Source organism: Mandrillus leucophaeus, unplaced genomic scaffold (assembly GCF_000951045.1).
Source record: "Mandrillus leucophaeus isolate KB7577 unplaced genomic scaffold, Mleu.le_1.0 Scaffold3, whole genome shotgun sequence".
In the NCBI taxonomy this organism is placed as follows: domain Eukaryota; kingdom Metazoa; phylum Chordata; class Mammalia; order Primates; family Cercopithecidae; genus Mandrillus; species Mandrillus leucophaeus.
Genome location: NW_012103142.1, coordinates 5,744,008 through 5,762,040, shown reverse-complemented (window position 1 = coordinate 5,762,040; position 18,033 = coordinate 5,744,008). Strand labels below are relative to the sequence as shown.

Below are 18,033 nucleotides of genomic sequence, written 5' to 3'. Positions count from 1 at the left end.
CCCACCCCCTAGCTACATATTAGACTTTCTGCCCCATTTCAGTTAAATCACAGTCTCTAAGGGTAGCATCCATATATTTCCAAACAGGGGCGAGAAACACTGATCCAGACCCCTCGACGCTTGAACAGATTCACAGAGGCACCCAAGGAGACCCTCACTGAAACCGGAAAGGGATGCCATTAGGTCAGATCCTGTTCCTCCCTTACACTGATAGGAAACAACAAACTTCATCTCTTTGTTGTTGGCTCTTTCCCTTTGCAGCATTTAAACTTACTAAAATCACTTTTACCTACTAATAAACAAATCCCTCTTTTGACTCTACAGTCTCCCTCTAGCCGTTATCTGGTCGTTCCATCCTGTTGTTCTCTTCACAGCCACATCCTGTGTTTCCGCCTTTACTTGTCCATCCCAGTTGAGTGTAGACTCCAGTCCTACTGTGCTCCGCTGTCTTCCTAAGGTCCTAGAGTCACATTCCTAGATTTTGCACATGTTACTCTTCTGCCTGCATTTTCCTTCCCCATACATTTTTTCCTGGCATCCCCCCAACCCCCACTCAATACTTAGCAGTCACATCTGGGAAGCCTTTCCTGGTTGTCTCTGTCTGGATTATGTACCATTCCTGTGTGCTGCCATGCTATTTGTGTGGAATTTGTATAACAGCATTTATTAATATGTATTGTAATTTCCTGCCTGCATTAAAAGGGTGGGCCTTTTTTAGAGATTGACTTGTTCATATACGTTTTCATATCTAGTGCCTAAAAGTGCTCAGCATATAGTAGTTGCACAATAAAAATGCTAAATAAATTATGATATATTTAACATTTTTGAGTAAATACTATATGCTGGGTACCATTTATTGAGCACTTAGGATGTTCCTGGTAAAGTGCTGAACACTTAACACATGTATTATTTAATCCCACAAAGTTAGGTACTGTTATTTTCCCTCTTACAGATGAGGAAATTGAGAAGTTAAGTGAATAAACCAAAACCTAATTGCTCTTTCTGGTATCTTTCCCAAATTAGTATTTCACACTTAATCTGGATTGGGGGACTTCTTTAATTTAAGCTGTAAAAATGTTAAAGCACAGTATATAATCATCCAATTATATTTATCTTCTAAATTGTTAGCATTACCAGTTCTTTCTAGAGTTTGTCAAATGACTTTTTAAAAAGATAGGATCTTGTATGGTTTAACTAGTAACTTTTTTTTTTTTTTTTGTCTAACATTTGTCATTTTGCTAGCCTTTCAATGAAAACAGAGGTCCAATAGTTCATTCTATTTGAGAATTTAGGAGAGATCAAGTGATGAAAATCAACAAATCATGCCACAACCCCCAAAGCTTAATCTTCTGTCCCCACCAAAGAACCTCTTGAGCCAATAGTTTGAACACCTTTCCTAGGAAACCTGCTCATAAATAGAAAAATTGGCTGGTTCAACTTTCCCCCACCTTTCCTTCCTCCTCTTCCCTGCTAATGAGCAGTGAAATGGCCTAATGACTTGGGCCAGAGGGAAGGGAGAGCAGAACAGAGAGCCTGAGTAATCCACACACTGAATTATCAGCCCCTGTGTAATTGAGTTTTCTTTGACTTCCTTTTCAGAGTTCAGCGTTTTAAAGTTATTGAGGGATGCACTGTTTCTGTAGGCAGTAAGACATTTCTGCCATGATCATTTTGATTCAGTTCTATCGGGCTAGATGACCTGTGCTTCTGACAGGGACTCCAGAAGACAAGCTGGGAGAACTCAGAATGACACAGTTGCCTTTCTGCTGAGAGTCAAGCACAGAATGGCCTTTTCATGCTCTCGTCTGTTCGACTGAAGAGTGTTAAGGCTGAGGAGAGTTTGTGTGGCAGGAGCGGCCCTGGAAGAAAAGGAAGGTGCTGTGTAGAATTTGAATGCTGCCCAGTTTCACATAGATCCCGGAATGGGAAATGGCTGTTGGTGGTGGCGTAGGAGGAGCAACTCTCCTGGTTTGCCTGAGACTGAGTAGTTTCCTAAGACAGGAGATGTTTAGTGCGAAAACCAGGACGGTTCCAGGCAAAGCTGGATAGTTGGCCATCCTGCATATTTAACTTAACTTTCCTTAGCTTAACAAAAAGGTCACAATCCATTGAAATCATTTATTATTGTCTTTAAATCCTGTCTGACTCATTGAATGACTCAGGAAAACAAACAAACAAACAGGATTTCCTTGACCTCCCTGGAGTAAGCAGTAAAATGGAATGGACCCTTGTTGAAAGCTTTCTTCCTACTTACCTGTGTTTTGCTCTCTACTCCTTTGACTTAGAACTCTTGGCTACCCTGCTCCCCATACCTATGAGGTATTTATTTGTTTTTCCTTCCCTTCCCCTTTTGCTGCTGTGGCAGTAACTCCATGGATTAAAGAGGATGTACAGTATGTACTTTCTCCTACTTTGGCACTCAATTCCCGTAGCTCTGCTTAGATGCAGGTGGCTGAGCTGGGGCATTAGGAAGCCTCCGGGGGATCCACAGCTGAATCTATCAGGTCCTCCTGAAGCAGCTGGTATCTGAAGCAACTGGGCTGTGCCAACAGAAGCAAAGGAAGGGTGCAGTGTGGATGTGCAGGAAGAACACCAGACAAGCCTGTCTGTGCTTGAGAGGATCTAAATCACCCCATCTGCATGTGGAATATAGTGATTGTTCTGGAGAGAGCGGGAAGGGGAGGAGATGGTGTTTTTCCACAGTTATCAAGATAAACAGAGCAGCCAGTGCCGTCTGTGCAGCTGTTTCAGTGTGAGGATGAGCTGAGTTATTTTATTTTTACTCAGTAGGAATTAACACACACCCTCCTTCTTTTAAAGAGAGAGAGAGAGAGACTGGGTAACAAAATTACTCAGTGATTTGAATCTTTCTGCAGAATGGTGATAATTTATGGGAATGTCTGGACATATCCTTGTTTGGAACTTAATTAGTGAAAAAACAAGTTCAGAAGATAATATAGCTAAGTAATCTGAGATAGCCATTTGAAGACCTGGTAGAAGGAATGGGATAAGGAGGGGGATGGAGGAGCAGCAACAAGGTGAAATGTTATTTTAAGACAAGAAGGAATAAAGAGTTGTAGCCCTCAGGCTGAAGATGGGAAAGGAAATGAGGAGAAATGGTTATCGTCTCCTGTGTTGTTGTCCTAGTACCGACAGTCTCAGTGGTTGTACCCAAGTGATAGCAGCCTGGAAAGGCCAAGATCTCAGACTCAGTAAGTCCAGCAAAGATCCCTGCTCAAATTTTTATTTTTACAGGAATAACCAAAGGGATGGGGAGAGTGGAGCAGAGAGCCAGAATAATCCATTTTGCTCTTATGAAAAATAGTTAAGGTTTCAGGTTATAATGGCAGATTCTTACTCCCTTCAGAACACATCAATTCTCACTCCCTTCAGAACAAAACTCCACTAAAATAAAGTAAAGAGATTTTATTTTAGGTGTAAACCCACAAGGATAAAGAAAATGGGAAGAGGAGGCAAAAACGTGGAAGAGAAAGATGTAAAGCAGATGAACAAGTGGTAAATGACTTAGCAGGCCCCCAAGAAACTGATTCCTAAGCTATCAAATCCTCAAAGGCTTAGGAATAAAGGCACCAGGTACCTCTGAAACTGTGATGAATGAAGTGGGTAGGGAAGGGCTACTGTGAGGAAGATTGGTTAACTACATGTTTATGAAACAATCAAGAACTCTAGATCCTCTCCCCTATTTTATAGAAGTCTGACCATTTCTCCCTCATCCTGATGGAAAATTGGAAATTTATTCTCTGAGGCAGATAAAACAGAGTGTCTCTAAAACAGGAGAGACAACGTGCACAGTTGAGAAAGGTCATACCATAGGAGGAGACCCTACCTCTCAGTAACTCAGTAACACCTCCAACACACATAACCACCCTCCCCAGCACCCCCATCTTAGCTTCGAGAACTCTGGTACTCAGGCCCATGTCTTCCATGCAAGGATTAGAAACATCTTCCTGGGATAATCTGACCATCTTGAGATGGAAGAGCTAAAGAATCTAAAAGTAGGGTTTTCCTAATGGTGAACCCATTTAGGTAATCCTAACATGAAGCTAAAAGTCTGTGAGCCTCACGATATTCTTAGAATCTTCACTGCATGTCTAGTTTCCCTCCTGACAACCAGACATGTGAGGAAACTAATATGAAACAAAAACACCAAATAGAGGGAACCTATATAAGGATATGGAAACTTTAAGAAAAATTTTGCTATCTTTAAAGAGATTGAGGTATATGGCAACCCTAGACCAAAAAGAAAGGAACATTTAGAGAATAAGAAGTATAATTAGAAATTTAAAATATTAAAGCAAAAATGGAAAACTCAGGAGGCATGATAGCTGATAAAGTTGAGGAACTCTCCCAGAAAGTAGAACAAGATGACAAAAATATGGCAAATAGAGAAAATATAAAAATGCAGATCAAGATGAGAGAGTCCAATATTCAAAACTAAGAGTTTCATAAGGAAAAATTAGAAAAAATCCAGGGGAATAAATTAATAACAGTCATTCAAGAAAATTTGCTAAAATTGAAGAACATGGGTTTCAGAATTGCAAGGGCCTTCTGAGTGCTCAGCCCACTGGAATAAAATAGACCCACAGCAAGTCACATCATCATTGTCATGAAATTTCAGAATATAAGGGATGTAGAGAAAATCTACATGCTCCCAGAGCAGGGCATGGTTTTTAAAAAAAAAAAAAAAAAAGACAAAAGGAAGAAAATAACCTGATCCAGTATCATAGTGGCTTCTCAAAAGCAAAACTAGAAGCTTCACAGGCAGTAAAACAATATATTCAGAGTCCTGAAGGAAATCTATTTCCAACTTAAGATTCTGTACCCAGCTACAAGACCAATCATATATGAAGGTGGTCTAAGGATAATGTTAACACAACATCTTAAAAATGTTATCTCCTAGAAACCATTTCTCAGGAAACTGTTTGTAAATGTACCACCAAAATGAGAGAGGAGACCAAGAAAGAAGAAAGTGTGGGATACAGGTCCAGGCTGTTTAACACCTGAGAGAGATTAAAGAATCCCTACAATGATGGTGAAGATGGATCCCAGGATGATAGCTTGCTGCAGGATTAGAGGGCAGCTAGACTTGACTGAACTGTTCAGAAGGCCCAAGAAGACTTCTTCAAGAAGAAGAAATTTCAAAAAATGCCTGATGTGTCAGAATGTCTTGAGAGGAACTCAGTTGGTTAAGGGAGAGTTAGAGGAACGAGGTGAATTAGTGTTGCGCTCATACGAAACTAAGCAAAACAAAAACCAAGATTATTTTTAATTCTCACAGGGAAAAAAATTGTGCAGGAAAGAAAAGTACTCCACATATTAATTGTGAATAACATTTACATAGTCATAATGTAAGCACTGAATATTGATCCAACAAAGTTACAGTACAGTCTAATGGGGCGATGGGAAAGGGTACACGTGGAGAGGGAAAGCTAAATCCTCATCTTCTATAGTAGTAGGTTGGTGAATAAAGCCTAAAATTGAAAGTCAAGATATAACACTAGAAGCATGTTAATTATAGATGTGAGATAAATCCTAAAATAATAAATTTAAACAGGTAAAAATTATTGCCTCTGAGGTGGAGAGGAAATGGAGCATGGAGGAATATTTTTCATAATAAACCTTATAGGCTGTTGGACTTTTTAAACTACATTTATGTATAACTTTATTTTAAAAATGTAAAAGAAGAAAAAGAAATAGTGAAACCAGCTTTGTTTTGGTTTAATGAAGAGGCCAAGCAGCACAGCAGTAGCAGCGACTATTAGTAATATGATAGAATCTTCTTGCATATTAAAACGAAGTCCTCTCTTACAAAGTACACAGTTTACTTTCTGTTCTTTCCGCTCATTAAGTTTTTCCTTTCCTGAATTTCTGAAACAAGTGTGAGGATTGACATTTTCTTTCTGATCACTGGCTTAGTACTAATGCTCTACCAGCAGAGTCTAGGTCATGAATGGTTGAACTCTCAAGAAGCTTTGGGGAGGGGCAAAAAACAGCCTTGCCAAACTACTCCCCCTCCCAACCTGCTTGCTAATCCACCAGAAATATGGATTAGAGACAGGCTTCAAAATTGAACTTTAACAGTGCATAGGACTCCTAACACATAAAGTGTACATATGGGGAGATGTCTTTTTAAATGATTGGGCAGACTGTTAGGTTTGAATCCCATGTCTGCTCAGCCCCTACTATAAGCAGACTCTGTAGACCACCAAATAGTGCCACTTGGAGCGTCTTGCTATTTTGGTTTCTGTTTTACTTGCATTAAAGTTCTAACACATTGACAGATTTCAGCAGCAAAATCTCTTATACCAGTAGTGCTGAAATTAGTAATCCTTCATGCTATTTGGAAACTGGAGTACAGGCTTCCACAGTGAAATTGGTCATGCACTTCCAGCTTTAACAATCCCTGAGATAGTGTATTATACATATCCATACTAGTTTTGGCACTCAACACAAAAATACTTGTGTGTGTCTCCTCTCTCTCTCTTTCTCTCCTGTTATTGTTTGCATTTCTGTGCTGTGGTGAGCATTTTCCTCAAGTTTTCTGCAGTATTATTTTTATTTACTTTGACTATTCTGATTCTTTTTGGTAGCTTTATGCATAATTTTATTGATGCTCAAATTGCATGCTAAGTAAATCTCTGGATTTTTTTCTTTAATGATTCTTTCACTAATTAGAGGTTCAGAATTTCCCAAGGGGAAAAGGAGGGTCCTTGAAATTTTCTGCGAACATTGAAGCAGTCTAGGGATAGTAGGTGGGACTTCAATGCATTGGGCTTGTTTTCTGTAAATACATTTCAGTTAGTTCTCTGAGAAGCAATTGCCTGGAACACAGGTTTCTTTACATAGCTTGTAGAAAATACAGAGGTTTCAAGGGCCATATGTTCTGTCGAGCTTTTGAAGATGAACCTATATTATTGTCATATATAATAATACTGTATACATTATATATATTCATTAGATATATTTATGAATATATAACACAACTGGTTGTATGAGTGTACAGAGTATGGGTTTTCCATGAAAAGAAATAATGCCTGCAGAGGCTGTTTGTACAATATGCAGAAGTGATTAGCTTTTATTTTAATTCCAATGCTAGTTTCTCAGGAGTCTAGAGTAAGGATTTGTGATTTCCTCACTCCCTATGCTCTCTTTATTACTCTCTTGGTTTTGATGCTTAGTTTTCAATTCTGTTTTTTAAGCCATCTTGGGCAATTCCTGTCTGATTTATCAGGGTATATAATGTTTACATTCTTAGAAGGATTCTTAGATTTTTCTTTGGGGAGAGACGAATTCTTTTTCCTTCTTTTGCCTCTCTTCCTCCTCTATTTAATTCTCTACTGTAAAAGAAAAAAAAGGAGAAAAATAGATTCTTCCAAACCTTAAACTTTTAAGTTACAATTAATGGCATATGCCCACCCTAGTCTTAGGTTAAAAAAAAGGAGAAACTTTCCTTGCCCTGACACTAAATAGCAGGCATGTTACAGGTCATAGTCACCAAATGAGTTCTTATAGATTCATAGGGAAACTAACAAATTTAATTTTCTCCTGCTTTTTCTCTAGTTCACAATTCCATTAGACTCATTTGTCTCCATTCATGGAAATGCATAGCTTATTGGATAAACTGGAAAAGATAATGCAGACATTTTGAAGATAAAACTAGTGAAATTCTCTCCCCGGCCCCTAGCATCTTGGGCTAGGGGAAAAGTTAATGAAAAAATGCAAATGTTGAACTTTTGGTAAATTAGTTCTGTTTCTTAAAGTATACTTCATGTTGGTTTCAAATGTTTTATTGAGTAATAAAATTGGTTAAAATTATTCCCATGTGGGAATTTGTTCACATTAGCACATAACAGAGACAGAGAAGGGGTTGGTTTGTTCATATTCATTTTTCTCTTTCTCCCTTGCTCCTCTCTTTCTCTATCCCCCTCCCTTTTTCTCCCCGTCTCTCTTCTTCCCCTCTCCCTTATTCATTTTTCATTTTATATACTCTACATCTCATTTTCTCTCTCTATAATCCCTTGAAAATTACAATCTGAAAAAAATGGAAGAATAAAAAGTAAACTAAACCATGAAATAAGCAAGACATTGCTTGAAATTCAAATCAGTTCCTCTTTCCAGATGCTAAGAAGCCTACTTAATTAGGTTTTTGCCTGTATCCTGCTAAATAGCTGTAATAGGTGTACTATGTCGACACCTCAGACTCATTTACATTATAGCCATGTTCTTAGACAGAGCTAGTTGTACTTTTCCATTTGACTCTTCTTTTATTCCAGAAGGTAGGAGTTTTATGTCTGTTTATCCTTCTAATTTGGCAACTTTGTCTATAAAGTTCAGTGCTAAATAGATCACCTATCAATCATTGGATAATTATTTGATTTTTTAATTTGTTGTTTATCTCAACTTTAAATGTAAGTTCTGTGAGGGAGGGATTTTATCTGTATTATTCAGTACCATATTCCAGCATCCAACAACAATAGCTACCACATAGTAAGTGCTCAGTTAATATTTGTTGGATGAATCAGTGATCATGAGTTGGGAAGAGTGGGTAGAAAGATAATTAATTCTCCTTTAGCTATGTTTGTTTTATTTTGGTCTTTGAAGCAAGAGTAGTTCCTGGGAGGACTTTTAATATTCATGTTGCTAAATTCAGTGTTTCAAGATTAAGCTACCATATGTGAATAGGTAATAAACTCTTACGTCCTTCTCTCTACCGCTACTACACATGTGGAGCCTGGGATTGAGAAAAATTAAGGAACTTACCCCATTTGTATTAGCTAATGCATTATGAAGCTCTGACTAGAACCTAGGCCTTTCTTTTGATTCAGTTCTATCAAGTCATATAGTTTGATATGTTTTCATCTTGCTTTCCAAACTGTGTTATAAATTTGTCCAGATCAAGGCTTATGTCTGATCAAGGCTTCTGGCCGATTCTTCATGGGGCTTAGCATTATTTCCTATGTCTAGTAGACTTTTTTCTTTTTTTCTTTTGAGACAGAGTTTCACTTTGTCACCCAGGCTGGAGTGCAGTGATGTGGTCATGGCTCAGTACAGCCTCAACTTCCTGGGCTTAATTGATCCTCCCACCTCAGTCTTCCGAGTAGGTGGAACTACAGGCGTGCACCACCATGCCTGGCTAGTTTTTTAATTTTCAGTAGAAACAGGGTCCCCCTCTGTTGCCCAGGCTGGTCTTGAACTCCTAGGCTCAAGTGATCCTCCCACCTTGGCCTCCTAAAGTGCTAGGATGACAGACATGAGCTACAGCGCCTGGCCCCTAGTAGGTGTTTATTAAATCTTTGATAATAGCAAATTTACCCAGTATACCTTAAAGGCTATTGTATGGTATATTTGCAAGCAAAAAAATGTACATGAATTAAATACATTTTAGATCTTATGTCATTTTTATATAATTTATGTAAATATTTTAATTATTTTTGATATTAATTCAAAATATAATTTCATACACTGAAGGCACATCAGGCACATCATGGCAAGTTTTAGATTGTGCATATTTGGCAAACAGGAAGAGCCTACTATTCAAAATTCACTTTTCCCCTAAATAAAAAACAACAGTTACAGTCGGGCGCAGTGGCTGATGCCTGTAATCCCAGCACTTTGGGAGGCCAAGGCGGGCAGATCATGAGGTCAGGAGATGGAGACCATCCTGGCTAACATGGTGAAACCCCGTCTCTACTAAAAATCAAAAAAATTAGCCGGGCCTGGTGGCGGGCGCCTGTAGTCCCAGCTACTTGGGAGGCTGAGGCAGGAGAATGGCGTGAACCTGGGAGGCGGAACTTGCAGCGAGCTGAGATCCGGCCACCGCACTCCGGCCTGGGCGACAGAGCAAGACTCCGTCACAAACAAACAAACAAACAAAAAATTGAATATTTATCTCTAGTATTGGAATGACTTTATGTATTAGTAATTATTTCTACCCATCTCATCCCTTCCATGTACTTGATTCTATGTAGTATGTGTTTTCTTTCAAATACAGGACTTCCTGTTTTGTTTGCCCTTCGGGTTGAACAGTGGAGGTGCCAGGACATGATTGCTCCCTCTGCAGGGCAAATGGTCAGATAGCATCAGGGCCGCTCTCTGAGACAGTAGCCTCTGCTTAGCCCTGTGTGCAGTGTTTAACCTTTCAATAATCCTTCCTCTCCCAAACAAGCAAATGCTGCTGGGTCCCTTTGCTGAAGTCAGTACAGGAGAATCTATAGCTCCACAGATCAGCCAGAGGGAAGGTTTTCTAAGAGTAACAAATCTTTTTTTGCAACATGCTTTTTCTAGAAGCTTTTTGTCATTCTGGCAGTAAACTTGTTTTCCACTTGCTGCCTTAGCAACAAGACCTGAAGTCACTCCCCCTCCAGTCAGTGGCTTGATTATAAGAGCACTAACATTATACACAGAACTAGAAGAAAATTCTATACTGGGGAAACCCACAGGCATTACCTGCTTCTTGGGTTAGAGAATTATTTATGTATATTCTTAGTATCTCCTTAAAGGAAAAGGTCAAATAGGAATCTTGGAAATGGTGCATCTGAACCTTGGGTGATCTCAAATCTGGAGTGAATGCTGTAGCTTACGTTCTTGTTAGGTGCCTGCCTCTGGCCACAACAAAGAACGGTGTTTCTCCGCAGAGTCCTCTGTGGTTACTGAAGGAAGAGCCAAAATGTTAAGGTTCCCTTCTTTTGTACCAATCTGAGGCTAACTCTCGTTTTCAGGATTCTTTGTTCAATCCGAGAATATAAAGTTCAAATTGAGAATAAATATTTGTTTACCAAAGAATAGAATTCAGATGGATTTTAGCTTTAGTTAATCCCTTGAGAGCTCATTTAAATATTTCTTGCCAAATTCAGTTTTATGTTTTAATAAAACGTGCTCAGTACAGAAGTTAGGTGATCACATAACTAAGGCAAAGGTTAAGGATTAACTGTAACCACAGGTAGGCTTGTGCTCCACTAGAGCTGAAGACTGCAAAATACTAGGGGTTTAAAGTTGGAATGCACAAGTTGCTGTTTTTCTGTATTTTCTTTAGTATGTTAAAGATGTACTATATGTGCCTTAGAAATTAAATCTGGTAGCATCCTCATAAGCAATGATGGAAAGCTAGATTAAGAAAAGGAACTCCTACCTTCCCAGAACAGGCAGAGAATGCCGTGAAATCTCCAAAGCAAAATGTCTTTAGGTCATAGTACTATGCCGTCTCTCTGTAAAGAAATGCATTTTTTTCTTAACAAATTCAAATTCCTAACTTCCAGGGCTTACAAAAAAAGAACCACGTCACCGGGTATACTTAGCTGGACCACATGGCCCTGAGCAGTCTCCCTGGATTTCACGTTCTCTGCCAAGAAGGGATCCTGGGTTGGAGGAAGGGAGAAGATACGTTAAACTTTAAACCCAAATATGGGCAGAAGATTGTTCCCTTGCTTCCTCATGCTTAGTTAAGACAGGTCAAGAACATTTTTTTAAAGGCTAGAGGATTAAAGCGAGAAGTGTCGTAGAGCCAGGAAATCTACATTCTGAATGTTGCTTGCATTCTAAATGTCTATGGCCCATAGTCCCCATACTGTAGTGCTCTAAGAGGAAGGACAAGCCCCTTCCTGTGTTCCTGAAGTCTTTGCCTTGGCCTGCCTCTCATAGATGCACCATTTTAACATCTAAAGTCAGTAACACAGTAATCCCCTCTTTATCCTCAGGGGATAAATTTTAAGACCTTCAGTGGGTGCCTGAAACTATGCATGGTACTGAACCCTATATGTACTATACGTTTTCCTATGCATACATACCTATGGTAAAGTTTAATTTATAAATTAAGCACAGTGAGAGTTTAACAGCAATAACTAATGATAAATTAGAACAATTATAACAATATACTGTGAAAAGTTACGGGAATGCAGTCTCTCTCCCTCTTGCTGTCTCCAAATATGATACCGTCCTGCAGGTAACTGAAACTGTAGAAAGCAAAACCACAGGTAAGGGGGGACTAACTACTATACTCTCCAAGACCACCAGCGTTCTCAACGTCCTAACCAAGAAATTCTGCATCCTGTAATCTCCTCTTTGAATTTCTGTTTAATGGTATCCTACTCTGCCAAGCACTGCATCTGATATTTTAAATACTTGTCTCATTTAAATACCCTGTAAAGTTCGTGTTACTGACCTCATTTTATAGAGGAGGAAACGAAGTTTAAAAAAAAATTGGGGGGTCAGGTGCGGTGGCTCACACCTATAATCACAACACTTTAGAAGGCTGAGGCAGTTGGATTGTTTCAGCCCAGAAGTTTGAGACCGGTGTGGGCAACATCTCTATAAAAAATTAGCTAGGTGTGGTGGTGCATGCCTGTAGTCCCAGCTACTTGGGAGGCTGAGGTGGGAGAATCGCTTAAGCCCAGAAGTCAAGGCTGCAGTGAGGCATGATCGTGCCACTGCACTTCAGTCTGGGCAACAGAATGAGACCCTGTCTCAAAAATGTATGTATGTATGTGTGTGTGTGTGTATGTGTGTATATATATTTTTTTTTCTTTTTTTTTTTTTCCCTTTAGTGACACACTTAATTAAGTGATGGAACTGGGCTACAAACCTGATTCTGTTGGACGCTAAAAGCCACATTGTGTCAAAACTCTGTAGTGCCTTTCAGTTTTAGAGTGCTGTCCTTGGAGGTTTCAGTTTTATTTTATTAAAGAAGACAGAATCTCGTTCACCCACAATCTTATAGCTCCTAGAAATTTCTGTATTGAAACATTCTGTTCTGAACTATGTTCAGTATCCAGTCTCTGTCAGCTACTTGAAGACAGCTAACATAGGGAAGGGAGGAGAATATTGGAAACAGACTGTTACACTATGGTTCACGTGGACAGCATTCACCCTCATCAGAAATGGCCAATCTGTTGCATATCTGCCTTCGTCTGCACTGTTTAAGTTTTAATTATCTTCCAACTGTCTGAGCTGCTGTTGAGGACCTCAGCAAGAACAAAGGATATTTGTTCTATTTTTCAGCAGTTCTCCTCTCTGCACACTGATGAAGTCACTGGCTGCCAGTGCCCTTATTATCTGGTTAAATCAGAGTCTGACTTGCGCTGAAAAGGCAAAGAAATAAATCTTAAACTTTACCTATATTCAGGATTTCTTGTGACAGAGAAAATGCGATACCTACTTCTCCAGTTTTGGTGTTATGACCCAAAACCAAGTTTTGTTTTGTTTTTCAAAAAAAGCAAAAAGAGAGAGGACTCTCCCATTCCTATCCCTTGGATTTTTCAATAACTTGGGTAGTAATAACTTCTTTTACCTTGGGGTGCTCCACTGTGAGCACCGTTAAGGAAATATGCTGGTGATCAAGGATGGTACCTGTGCTGCCTCCTCCCCCTTTCAGTCGTTGCTCATGGATCAAGGCACTACTCCTGTGCTGGACAGGGCCTTTTTTGTTGTGGTGGTTTGTTTTGAGACAGAATCTCACTCTGTCACCCAGGCTGGAGCACAGTGGTGCGATCTCAGCTAACTGCAACCTCCGCCTCCTGGTTTCAAGCGATTCTCCTGCCTCAGCCACCCAAGTAGCTGGGATTACAGGCGCATGCCACCACGCCTGGCTAATTTTTGTATTTTTAGTAGAAATGGGGTTTTGCCATGGTGGCCAGACTGGTCTTGAACTCCTGACCTCAAGTGATCCACCCACCCAGGCCTCCCAATGTGTTGGGATTACAGGGCCACCACGCCTGGCCCCGAATTCTTAATGTAGAGTTTCAGGCTGCTCCTCCAGTCATTGATGTTGGGCCATTAGTTGAAGCCTTTTGCCATTTCTAGGCTAGATCTTCAGTATGGGGAAAGTCCAGGATGTTTGCAGCTTTTTGCTTGAGAAAAAGGAGCTTGGCTTCTTTCTTTTGATGTCACATTTTTTAAAATATGTATTTGAGTAGGGACATTACATCATTTTTGCAAATTATGCTATTTTTTTTTTTGAGACGTAGGAAGCATTGTAAAAGTAGAATAATTAAACTTGTTGTGAGCATTGCATATAACAGGCTGATCAGAAGGTGTGATATATAATGGTGAATTGCTCATTTGACTTCAGGATTATGCAGCAGAGATAACATTATCTTCGTTTACACAGAACTTTTTATCTGGAGGCATCTCTCAATGCGTTTTCCACCATATATATTATTTTGTTTGTTATCACAAATACTATCATAAGGGTATAAAATGTATTCCAGTATAACTTTTTATTCTCAGTTGCTTATAACTGCGGGGCGAGAGAGGGGAGGATTGCATATTTTCTTGCATTCCCAATGTTTGCACTGGGTAAAATTTGGGAAATAAGTTGTCTAAACTTGGAAAACCTGATTCCATATATTGTTTTAAAAAGAAAGAACAGGAGGGAAGGAAGGTTATTGAATCCCCTTAGGTTAGCCTGGAATATATTAACCTTAAGAACCACCATTGGGAAAAGACCCTGTTAGTCACTTCCTGGCTCTTCTGTGCACAGTAGGAGAGCTGTCTCTCCTTTGGTAGAGATTTGAGCTAGAGAGTAGCAAAATGATGTGATCAAATTCCACTAAACCACATTCCCTCTATTCCCTCCAAGGTTGCAGACAGCAGCACTCAGGCTGTCACAGCCATATACAGTTGAAAATGCTATGCTGGTTGAGTTTCTGTGGGTTTAAGGAAATGGACAAAATTAGATTCAGGCCAAGGTGCCAGAATTAATACACTCCTTCCCTTCCAGAAAGCATCAGGGAGATTGTCACTGCCAAAGTGAAGGACAATATAGTCTTTACTACCCAGACCAGTAAGAACTTATGTTGAATGAACCTACCCATCCACCCAAACCCAGTAAAAGCAGTACTTTCTGTCTGCCTTGAGGGTTTGAAGGAACAGATTAGGGCCAAATTCCTGCTTAACCAGTGGGCTCTGGTACATGTAGCAGTTGTGTTGATTCTCAACACAGGAAGAGTGGTGTCTCCCTGCAGTAGGTGTGAGCACACTGGACAGGCAGTTCAGAAGATAGCATTAATATTGGTTATAAAGATGAGTGATCAGCTCATGTCAAGGAGCAGATGGCTAAATGAGGTGCACAGGGAATGCCATGAGAGTCAGGCTTGAAGAATCAGGAGGGAAAATAGCCCATGATATAAAAACCCCAAATATAGTCTCCTTAATGTGAATTTTCTAAATCGGCATTTACATTATACAGTTAACTTGGACTGATGAGAAATGTAAGGAAATTACTGAATTAGTGAATAGCGATTAACTCAGAAGTAAAATTATATCGTCTAAATTGAAGGTTGTTTTACACAGCAGAGGGGTGGAGATTACTAAAACCTTGTCCAGTCTGTCATGTCCTAATTGAAATCTGTTCAATTTAATATACCCCATCCTTCAGAGTGCATAGTTCATAATTTGGGAGGCGTTATCAGTTAATCTAGTTATTTTTCCTGGTTCTTCCTTTGAATTCCAGTAAGACGGTGTGTGGCACATCCCTCGTGGAGTCATGTGACACTCAGAAGAGTGAGTTTATCTGTTCATTAACCTGTGAACTGTCAGGTCCCTTTGGAGAGTGAAGAGAGCAAGTTACTCCAAGGTTAATGCTTGTTTGTTGGAGATGAAGTCTCCAGGGAATTAAAGAGGATGAACAGGCCAAGATGCTCAAGGGCTGCCCAGTGAAACTCTGCACTGTGTGCAGGTGCCAGATTGATGTGGCCAGGATGGAGGCTGCAGAGCAGGCTGGGCCATCTCTGCAGATCACTTCCTCTGGTCAGGAGACTTCCCAGCAGTCAAGTGGGAGGCTGGCGTCAGTGTATAAGGTTAACTTCCTAACAAAGATTTAGGAGCATTATTAAAATAAAAGAAACTGTGAGGAGTTTTCAGTAGTTTCTGGATTTTTCCTTTTAAAGAAGAAAGCAATATTGATTTCGTGCATTCATCTCCAATGGATGAAATCTTCCACTGAGCTGGAAAGCATCTGATTGTGCACATGTGCTCCCGCACATTCCTAACCACAAGGCAAGAGCAGAAGCTACTTGGTATTATCTGGTAAAAATGTCTTCAGGTCATGTACCTGACTGACATTCAGGGATTGAACTGAACAGCACCTGGTTTGGTTTTTTTGGGTAAATCCAATCTAAGTTCTACTTAATTTTCTGCAAAATGACATCTCCCTTATTTTGCTATAATTCTTCTAGGTTCAATTGGAGCTACCCATAAGGAGCAGATACAGGGTCTGAGGTCAAGCTTAGAGTATCCTTTCTTTGGTCTATATCCTGGTATACTATATGTTTAAGTGACGTGTCTTATTCTGGTATCCTTGGATTGGTTGTGGTGGGAGCTCATTTTCAACAGATTTTCTTTTCTTTTTACCATTAGGTATATTCGAATTGTTGGGACTCACAACACAGTGAACAAGATTTTTCACATTGTGGCTTTTGAATGTATGTTTACAAACAAAACCTTCACTCTTGAGAAGGGGCTGATAGGTAAGTATCACAATTACATTTTTATATATATATTTAGGTATTTTATCTTCGAATACTTTGTTACTCTGTTAAGTTATCTTAATCAGTTCTAAGGACTCTGGTTGATTTAAATGCCTTATTGCTGGGTGACATAGGGAATGGCTTACCTTTTTTAGAAGTATTCAGAATAGCAATTTCAATGAACTTAAAAGAATGAATGTAAATGTTGTACTAGTGCTTAAGAGTTGAAAATATTTTGGTAATTCATTCAGATTTGCTATGTAGCGAATGTTTGTGATGGTCAGGTGAAGCCCCTCACACGAAGGGATTTAATGATAGGTGAGTTTGAAGAGAAGTCTGTATGATATTGGTTGGATGTTCAGACTTTCCATGGCTGTGCAGGTATTTTGGCCTTTGATTTGATAGGAGTGGTATGCTTAGCTGTGGAGGTATCTTCTTTTCATGGATATATAAATTCATATTTGCCCGATGTAGCCTCAAGAAAGTTCAGCTCATGAATGTGCCTCCATATAATTTAAATAAGACCAAAGTGACTGAATTGTCACTTTTGAATTGTCATTGCAAAAGTCAAGTGATTGGATGGGAAATACTGCCTGACTGATATTTGGAAAGAGGATTTTAAATTTTGGTGTAATTGTTTGCTTGGTTGTTCTCTGTCTTGTTTTGTTTTTATTTTCAGTAATGGGTAGTCTGGGCATTGTGCACAGTCCATCCCAGGTCTTGACATTCATGAGTAGCTTTGCCCATCCAGACTGCTTATTCTGCTTTTTTTCCCCCCATGCCCATAGGTTTTCACTCACCTGCTGCAAAGATCATGCTTAGATCAATTAGCTCCTTGATTCTGTCCCTTTATTGCAGTTTCCTTTGAGAAGAGACTTCGTATGTTCCGGTGTGGGGATAAGATGACCTTGCCTTGTGGTCTAAAATAGAATTCTGTACCTTTACAAAGGGACTCATGTCACCTCTCCTTCCCAAGTTTTGTTCATGTTGGCACACATGTCCATATTGACCTAAAAGCATGGGAATAACTATAATGAGAAAGATGAGTGTAACTTGCAAATGTTTATTAACTCTTTAAATGGTCATAGCCTAAATTTTCCTAACATCTGCTGAGTCTAAAGCCTAATCCTTTACTTACGGAAATTTGGGAGAATAATATTAATAAAGTAGCAGGAGTGGAAAATTTTCCAATATAGAGAGTATTTGGAGCTCAACTGAAATAGCTGCCTTGGTTTTAATTTTGTTATGAATATACTTTTAACATTAAATATAAATATTAATAATTTGTGTGACTTTTGAGTAATTTGAAAGTTAGCAAGTTTGAAGCATTACCTGATATTATTGTATTTTAATTCTGTAGGCTGTACAGAATTGTGGTGATGGAGGGTTGCTGGGAGGGCATTCTTTTTCACCTGTTGTTCAGGCTCTTCTACAGACTGTAGGCCTCACTGTATATCTGACTGTGTAGTTAGGAGAGCCCTCAGTGAGAAGGATCTTAGAAACCAAGACCCTTCTTATTTACAAGATGTGTAGCATTTGGCTACTTATTTCA

At 39.4% G+C, this 18,033-nt stretch overlaps 1 protein-coding gene across 3 annotated transcripts in view; it reads left to right on the top strand.

Moving 5' to 3' along the window:
• The window catches only part of BTBD9 (BTB (POZ) domain containing 9), a 491,209-nt gene that overhangs the window by 298,819 nt on the left and 174,357 nt on the right, over positions 1–18,033 (top strand). For 2 of the 3 annotated variants that reach the window (XM_011986627.1, XM_011986629.1), the window contains one exon: positions 16,372–16,481. In XM_011986627.1, the coding sequence (XP_011842017.1) occupies positions 16,372–16,481 (110 nt within the window). Of the gene's footprint in view, positions 1–2,442; positions 2,449–16,371; positions 16,482–18,033 lie in introns of all 3 variants that reach the window. The other variant, XM_011986628.1, reaches the window with a different exon arrangement.